General features: G+C 38.5%; 1 protein-coding gene across 1 annotated transcript; it reads right to left on the minus strand.

The window, feature by feature from the left end:
• Nucleotides 1–1,546: 1,546 nt before the first annotated feature.
• Nucleotides 1,547–9,176, minus strand: LOC308686590 (kinesin heavy chain-like; the record flags this gene model as incomplete). Its single annotated transcript, XM_081395020.1, has 14 exons — nt 1,547–1,698; nt 1,900–2,116; nt 2,208–2,312; nt 2,996–3,067; nt 3,198–3,258; nt 5,077–5,178; nt 5,373–5,482; nt 5,826–5,902; nt 6,039–6,156; nt 6,373–6,561; nt 7,376–7,519; nt 7,617–7,823; nt 8,855–8,923; nt 9,010–9,176. Coding segments are annotated over 14 exons (1,790 nt in total), but the record flags the coding sequence as incomplete, so codon positions are not given.
• Between the last annotated feature and the right edge of the window lie 123 nt (nt 9,177–9,299).

Raw genomic sequence — 9,299 nt, forward strand, 5'->3', positions numbered from 1 at the left:
TCACAATGAAATAGCACTTTATATCTGTTCAAAAGACAATATCCTTTTGTCTTAGTGTGTGGGTCTGGGTTTGTTTATTCATTGATGAGTCTCCAGATCTCCATTCAGGGCTGATGAATAAACGGAGAGAAGAAGGGAGTTGACTTAAACAGGATGAATGCGTGGAGGTCATGGTAAGGACAGTAAGTAAACTTGAAAAGTCTTTGTAAAAGATGACAGTAGTTGTTTTCCCCCCTCAGCGAATAGAAAAGACTGCATTGGAAAAAGACGTCTTGTTGCCGGAATGAAAAGATGTGCAGACAGGTATCCAACTGGTCTTGTTTTGTCCCCTGTTAGAAGTGTGAAAAGTTAGACACACCATGTTGCAAGGAATCCTGTCAGGAAAAAAATAAAAGTAAACATTTCAGCACCCTAAACATTATATTGCCAACAAACAGCTTTTCTTGCCACCCAGAACATGAAAAAAGTTATCTTCATGACTATAGGTAAAAAAAAGTGGCCTACCCTGAAATAGATGCATAAACTCTGACAACATTTCAGTGAATGCCAGATGGCACTAGAGTCTGTCCACTGTTCACTGACTTTCCCAAGCATTCGGGCGCAGATCTTTTGTAGCTATTATATCCATGTCGCTCCATCTTAGTCAAACAGTTGGCACAGTAACTAATGTTACACCACAACTTTCCAACTAGTCACTAGCACTTCCCAGATGCATCAGAATAGAATAGAATGAATAGAATGAGGCATTTATATAGCGCTTTCATATGTACTACTGTACACCCAAAGCGCTTTACAATCATATCAGGGGTCTCTCCTCAACCACCACCAGTGTGCAGCATCCACTTGGATGATGCGACGGCAGCCACAGAACAACGGCGCCAGTGCGCTCACCACACACCAGCTATAGGTGGAGAGAGGAGAGAGAGTGATAGAGCCAATTCAATGTAAGGGGATTATTAGGAGGCCATGATTGGTAAGGGCCAATGTGTGGAATGTGGCCAGGACACCGGGGTTACACCCCTACTCTTTACGAGAAATGCCATGGGATTTTTAATGACCACAGAGAGTCAGGACCTCGGTTTTACGTCTCATCCGAAGGACGGTGCTCTTGACAGTATAGTGTCCCCGTCACTACACTAGGGCGTTATGACCCACACAGACCACAGGGTGAGCACCCCCTGCTGGCCTCACTAACACCTCTTCCAGCAGCAACCTGGTTTTTCTCAGGAGGTCTCCCATCCAGGTACTAACCAGGCTCAGCCCTGCTTAGCTTCAGTGGGCAACCAGTCTTGGGCTACAGGGTGATATGGCTGCTGGCTCACATGCTGCTGAAACCTAATTAGCAGCATTTTTCTGCACTGACCCATTCATTTCAACATTAAGCCAAGCAGAATCACACCAGCTCGTGCCAAAGTCAAATTAAGAAGAGAAAACATTCATCTGAAGGAACATGACATGACTCCATAACTGAAATGAAGCAAAACATATTGTTGTAGCAGGAAAAGCAACAAAAGACTGTTTAAAACAAACATACGTGGTGTGTTTTTCACTTGTTCCTGTGATGGTACTGCAGCAGCTGCTGCTGGTGCTGCGGTTGGTGTTGGTGGTGTCGTCGTGGGCTTGGGACGCCTCCTCTGACACTGTGGCCCGATGTGGCAGAAGCCACTGGGTGATGATGTCCAGCACGAATAGGCTTAGCTACAAGAAACAGTGTGGTTCAAAATTTAAATTACAGAAAATCTCAAGTAAAGTGAATGAATTTACTTCATTATATATGGGAGACATGTACAGCAATGCATGAGAGTATTTGGTCATCATGTAACAGGAGACATTGTGGTACTATTGAGTATGTGGCGCTCTCTACTGGATATAATGCAACATTGAAATCTTGGGTCTGACCGATCTGTGCGGTGTGGTTCCTCCTGGCCTGATTCTTGGCTTGGATGACCTCCTTGATGCGGTCCACCTCCTGCTGGTACTTCTTACGGTCTCTCATGGCACTTTCTTTGGCCTCTCTCAGAGCAGACTCCAGGATCTTCACACGCTCAGCAGTTGCACGCAGGCGTTTCTCCAGTTTGGGCAGCTCACATCTTAAGTCTGCATTATCACGTACCAGCTACAGATACATAGAAATTAAAGAATATAGATAACTATATACAGAACTACTAATTATATTATATTATATTACATTTCATGTATATATATACCTGCTTGTGGACTTTAGTGAGCTGTTCCAGGTTGTTCTCCAGGAAAATTATTTTCTGTTTTTGTGCCAGACTTCCCCCAGATTCATCAGCGTCCAACTCCATACTCTACAAAAAAAAGTGTTTTTTGATACAGTGGCCAGTTACACTTTATTCGTTTGAAACACAGGTAAAAAGGGTACAAATTTTAACTAATACTGTATTAAAAGTGCAAATTTTCTGAAAGGTTATGTTTAAATATGCAAGTGAGTCATTAGCGAATTAAATTTGCAGTCATACATTTCTTGAACAAAAAACTGAACTTTGGACAAAGTCAAGTTTAGAATTCTTTTTTTATTTTGTTGACATTTTTTGGATCACTCCATGTATTATCAAAAACAACTTATTTTCACCATGTTTTGAAGAATAAAATGTTGTACAAGTCATTGTAAATCACAAAAATTAAAGTGGAAAGTATGTAATTGGACGGAGATTTCTGGCTCAATGCATGAGAAAAAAGAATTTAAAGATATGTATTGTGTAAACATTTTTTTTTATTAAATGTATTTTGGATAAGTCTGAAAGAACATGTTTTGGAAGCAAAATCTCAAAATTGGCCAGTGCATAAAAAAACAATGATTTTGCCTGTAGTACCTTGCCTTCATGTTTTTCCTTGATATTGTCTAGTTTTGTATTATTAATAAAAATAGTTGTAGCTGTTGGTCAGATAATACTATCACAAAGTCAAGATGAAAAAAGAAAATTCATAAATGAAGTGAACAATATTTGGATTGAATAGTTTGGATACTCACTCGTCCAATGCGACTATTAATGTCCTGGATGAACAGCTTACGCAGGTTTTGGAGAGTCTGGAGCTCTTTGACCTTGTGGAAGAGAGAACAGCATGAACGGCGATCTAAAACAACTACTCCATATAAGAAAAAGAGCTATGCGTGTTCAAAGTGAACTACTCGGAGAGAAAAACTCAGGGAATGCTGGGTATTTAAATCTTACCACAGTCTCTTCCAGACCTTTGAGATCTTCTTTGACTTGCTCTCTCTTCTCATTCAGCATGCTAATTAAAACAAAAACAAAAGTGATAACAAATTTGATCAAAATGCATCTTTTCTAAATTGCACAGAGCTACAAATGCCTGACAAACATACACTGAAGTATTTGTCATTTTAACTGCTCAGAGATTGGTTAAAGGTGCAGTAAGCAATTTCTGAGGAATTCTGTTGAAAGTGGATCACACCGAGCAGCACAACAAACTTGCAGCCAATCAGGAAGAAAGACTGTAGAAAGAGAGATGGCTGAAAGACATTACAAAAGAGAAAAGGTCAGAGGACTATCACTGGGAAAATAAGGGTCATGACCAGACAAGAGCTTTAGGACCCGCATTAATATTAGAAAAGCTTTCCAGCACAGAAGAGACTGTAGAAGATTTTATTATTTAGAAAATAAGTAATTTAATGTAATATAGCTTTATGTTTGTACTAGTGCTGTCAAAGTTAGCGCGTTAATAACGCGTTAACGCAAAATCATATTAACGGCACAAATTTTTTTAACGCGCGATTAACGCAGCGCGTATTTTCTGTTTGACCCGTGGCCCAACCCCTAGTTGGAGAAATGGAGATACACAGTGTTGCCAACTTAGCGACACTGCAGACCCCTTTAGCGATTTTTTCCCTTCAAAAAAGCGCCCAAACCATATTTAGTTTCTGAGAATCTACCGGTACCGCCGGTACTGCTCTCCCAGCACGCGCGCTGAGAGCTGGTTATGTCTTAATGGGTCGCGTTTCAGTCACTATTTCATATTCATTCCGTTGTTTGACAACAGAAACAGTAAAATATACCAATGAAAACAGTTTTATTGAGAATTTAGCTTTATCAAAATGGGCATAGAGAGAGACAAACTAATGTAATAATAAATAATAAATGTAAATTTAGCATTTTCAGAAGAGCTGCCTTGTCATGCAAAAATCTAAACATGTTTGTGTTAGTGAATTGCTCAGTGCAAAGAAAGAGAAGTAATGGGAACCTGATATTTCTTTGTTTTTTCTGCATGTGTCTAATAGACATGAACAAGTTCTTTGAAAAACATCTATGACCTTTGAAACATGTCTCGTCTTCATGCTCTATGTTAACTATGGTTTCAATAATAAGCATACATTTGCATAAAGCATCCATATTTATCCATGCCCATGTTGATTAGAGTATTACAAACTTGAAAAGTATTAATTTAAGGTACATTTAGAACAAATAAAAAAAATTGCGATTAATCGCGAGTTAACTCATGACAATCATGCGATTAATCGCGATTACATTTTTTTAATCGATTGACAGCCCTAGTTTGTACACTATTATTATTATCTTTGGTTTGACTTTCTAAAGCCTGCAGAAAGCCTGGAATGTTGCTCACAGCAGACAATTATATTCTAGTGTGTCACATGGTGAAAAACCTCATCTAAGAATATCTATAGTGTGCGTTACCATTTTTGGAAAAGGATGTATGGTATATATTTGTGAACGGGGCAAAAATCTGGAGCTGTCTTTTGCAGAAGATGCTTGGCTTTGTTGTAAAATAAAGTCTAAAAATTCTGGCATCAACGATCTCTGAAAAGTTATTTTTTACAAAAGAGAGAAACCACAACAAGACCTAAGCAGGAAGGCCAGAAAACGGACACAGAGGTTGCGTTGTTTCTGCTCCATATGCGAGTAACAGTTTTGAGTGTGTGCTGCTGGTGACTAACAACAAACAACTAATTTTGGGGGCGGATCAAGGAAGGGAGGGGTGTGTTTGTTTGGGTTGATTTCAAATACCAACAGTGTTTCTCAGAAATCGCTTACTGCGCCTTTAATCTCTCCTAAACAATATGAGCGGTTGACTCACACAAGCTTCTGCAGTCTCTCGTCCTTCTTCAGTTCCTCCAGTTTGAGCTTTTCATAGTCAGACAGGAGCTGCTTCTTTTCAAGTTGAAGAGCCTGGTTCACACTGACATCAGAGAACAAGATATTACTGAATAAACTGAGCAATTTTCAATTTTTGATGAGTGTTAGACCAATGCCAGCCACAAGCATAAGAATAGAAAAAAATCCTTTTTCATAAAAAGTATTTTAATATTAATAATATTCAACTATTGAAGTGACCACGAGTAGTCCGAAAATAAAGTGAGATTAAGCTCTTACTCCTTAAACTCATCCAAGATCCTCTGTTTCTCTTCAATTTCATCTCGTAGACGCGAGAGCTGCTTCTGATGAGCCTCTCTGTGGCTTTCCATCTGCTGTTCTAGGGCTTGCTACACGCAGATACACAGAGAATATACATATTTATGCTCATATGAATATAAATGGAACTTGTATGGCACTGTCTATGTGAATCTTCTAGGACAATTTTGTGTAGAGTGTCATTCATTTAACAATGGATTTCAATAATAAAATATTTTCTTATTCTATGCAGCAAAATTGTCCTTTTCTATATAGCTAAATAGTATCTATATAGCTTAAAATATCCTTAAATACTTTCTTCTATCCTATCCCATTCATTGTTTGGTTCCTCAATGACACTGCTCTGCTTGTTTGAGCCTGACAAACAATGGTTCGATTTTAGGCACATCTGACAAATGTGTTTTTGTACATCACCTTCATCTCCTCAGCGTCCTGCATCCTGCTCATGTGTTCCTTTTCCTTATCCAGGACTGAAACCTCATGCATCATTTCTGTATGAAAAAAAAAAAAGATTATTTTAAACATACAGTGAAATCACTGTGAAAGGAACAAGTGCTTTTCTGGATCTAAATGAAACAATTTTACTTTGTAAAACAATGCATTGTTTAGTATTAACTACACACAGACCCTGTGCGTGGAGTTTAGCGAGCTCCTCCGATAGTGAGTCGTGGCTTTCCTCCAGCTGTCTCTTCTTCTGTTCCATGTTCTGCATGTAGTCTGTGAGGGATTTGATCTTTGCCTGATGCTAGGTGCATTAAAAGCAAGCACACACTCAGAAATGACACATAGCCTACATACCAATTAAATGTATACACATACAATTAAAGCAATAATAATGTATCCTTTAAAACTTTGCAATGAGTTCATCCAAAGGGACATTATACAAGATAAAAGTTCAAAGGGAGGAATCCCATCTACAGGGTTCTGATCTAGAACCCCCACTAGATGGAGCCGTGCGTACCTGAGAGATCAGGAGCTGGCAGGAAGCGAGCTCCTTCTCGTTGGCCTGCATTTTGCGCACTGTGTCGGTCTGTGTGCTCTCAAGCTGTTTACTGCGGTTGACCAGAGACTTCACCTCTGACTTCATCTTACTGATGAAGAGCCGTGCCATGGTGAATTCCTCCTCCATTCCTCCGTTCATCTCTGTCATCTTAATAAAGAGAGAGAAACCAAACAAACGGCATAGATCTCAGTCTGCTTCCATTCATTTGTTATTTGAATTAGCTTTGTCATGAAAAGACATTTAAACCTTTATCTGAACCTCTCACCATCAGTCGCGCATATCCGCGATGTTCTGTAGTTTTTTAACACTTTTTACTTGTGTTTGTAGTTCCTCCTTCAAAGCGCAAATGGGTTGTGGACAATATTAGACTTTAGAGTGTGTACGGATCTACACTTCGAAAATCCACCGGAAATAGTAGACCATCCGGGGACTTCTGGCATACTCTTTTTAACATACTATGCTTTGGGACACACTTATTTTAATCTCACATACTGTTTAGGGTGGATAGTATGGACATTGAACATTGAGACGCAGAGTAAGAAAAAAATTCATGCTGTTCTTTTGAACTTTCTATTCATCAAATAATCTCAAAAAAATATAATGGTATTTTTTTTATATTGTTCAAATAAATGCAGCCTTGGTGAGCATGAGACTTCTTTCAGAAACATAAAAAATCATAATAAATGCTTTTTGTAAATATCCACATATTCACATGTGTTTGTTTTGTGAGGTGTGTATTCTTGACGATGATGAAAATTGAGGTGCAATTTACAAATTATATAAAAAAGGAAGTATAATGCACTCAGAATACAAAAAAAGTAAAAAAAAAAAAACAATAATAATAATAATAAAAATAAAAATATGAATAAAAATATATATATTTTGTAAGTAAATAAGCCCATTATTCTTGGGCTTATGTGTTGTGCAGTTAAACTTTCTTTATGAAGGAGTGTATTCTTACCTTGTGGTCATTCAAGGCAATAACACTTCCAATCTCATTGAGGTCCCGGAGCAGTAGACTGAGGATCTCTGCTGATCTCTTCTTGTGATGTCCACTGAGTTCCTGCAGGGCAGACAGATCCCTCTCCACACCAATCAGAGTGGCCTAGAAGACAATAACAGCATAAAATCAATGAATTCTTCAGTTACATGAACTTTTCGTGAAATTTATTTTCTCTTTCCTTTCTCTTCATTGTACTTACGCTCTTTTGCACAAGCTCCTCTGAGATCTGTTGGTTTGTCTTGCCTCTCTCCTCCACCTCATGGCTTTTTTGGTCGTAATTCACCGCTAGCTCCTCTAAGGCCTGGAGCACCTCCTTCACCTCCCCTTTTGCTGCCTCGTTCTCATGCTGCAAACGGCTCAGATCTTCCTGGATCTTCTCATAGTCACGCCGTGTGGATGCCATTAACTGTGTGGATGCAGAATGGGGAAGTCACACATTTATGTTTGTCAGAGGACTGTCGAATTCCTGCTTCTTTGTGGATGTCATTAATATACCATATTAAAAAGATAGGAGTCTTAATTAATACTTTTATTCAACAAGGATGCATTAAACTGATCAAAGGTGACAGAAACATTTGTAACAATACAACATCTTTACAATTTCAAATAAATGCTGTTCTTTTGATCTTTCTAGTCATTATAGAATCCTGAAAAAATGTATCACCATTTCCACAAAAATATTAAGCAGCACAACTTTTTCAACATTGATAATAATAAGAAATGTTTCTTGAGCACTAAATCTGCATATTAGAATGATTTCTGAAGGATCATGTGACTGAAGACTGGAGTAATGATGCTGAAAATTCATCTTTGCCATCACAGGAATACATTACAGTTTAAAATGTTCAAATATAGAACAGTTATGTTCTATGATATTAATGTTTTACTGTATTTGATCAAATAAATGCAGCATTGGTGAGCAGAATAGATTCCAATATACTGACCCCAAACTTTATTGTGTTGAAAAATGTAATTATTTCCTCACATGGAAGTAAAAGGTATCAGTTGACAGTTCATTAGAAGAACATGTGATGTGCTGTTCAGTAAGATTTCATTAGAATCATTAGCAAACCTGATACAGAAGCAGAAATATGGGAATACAAAGATATGTTTAAATGTTTCAAAAGAGGAGAAAACCCCAACAGAGATGCTGCAGAACTGTTTCCATGGGAACAACATTTATTTCCACCTGAATAATTAGGAGCCGCTTGAGAGATGCTCTTTGTACCGGATGGGAATTTCTAAGTATAGGCAGTGAGATGATATATTTTCAACTAATAATTACCTCAAGTACTTGTTCTGATAAACATTTAAATAAGTAAAGCTGTTCCATGGTTCCTTCAGACCCATTGCAGGCAAGGCATCATGGGAAGACATGTGTGACATCATAAATTGTAGAGGGCATGAGTGTTCATCTCTATATTGAGCCGGACTCACCTCATCCTGATCCACCATCTGCTGCTTTAGGTTCTCTGCCAGCTGACTGTGCTGGTTGATCTCATCATCCTGTGGTGAAAGAGGGAAAGGGCTGAATTGTGAGGCTTGCACTTCCTGATGCACATTTCTAACAGCGTGTGAGAGGTATTTATCACCTTGTCGTCTAGCTGCTGATATAGGTCATTGATCAGCTCCTCATATCGGGTTTTCTCTGAATCAGGAAGAGGCTCAGGAGGCGGAGCCGAAGTGTCAATTACGGGAGCGGCTTCAGAATTCTTCGATTCTTTACTGCTGTGCTGTTCATTAACAGGTACACTCTCACCTGAAGATAAAGGAGTGAAATATGTCAAAACAAAATTAATAAAATAAAAAAAACAATAAAAACAGGCTCTGGTTCCTTAACTAATAAAATGAACAAGGCTTTCAGGAAACAGTCCTGCAGACC

This window comes from Scardinius erythrophthalmus (genome assembly GCF_964197995.2).
Source record: "Scardinius erythrophthalmus genome assembly, contig: HAP1_SCAFFOLD_478, whole genome shotgun sequence".
Lineage (NCBI taxonomy): Eukaryota > Metazoa > Chordata > Actinopteri > Cypriniformes > Leuciscidae > Scardinius > Scardinius erythrophthalmus.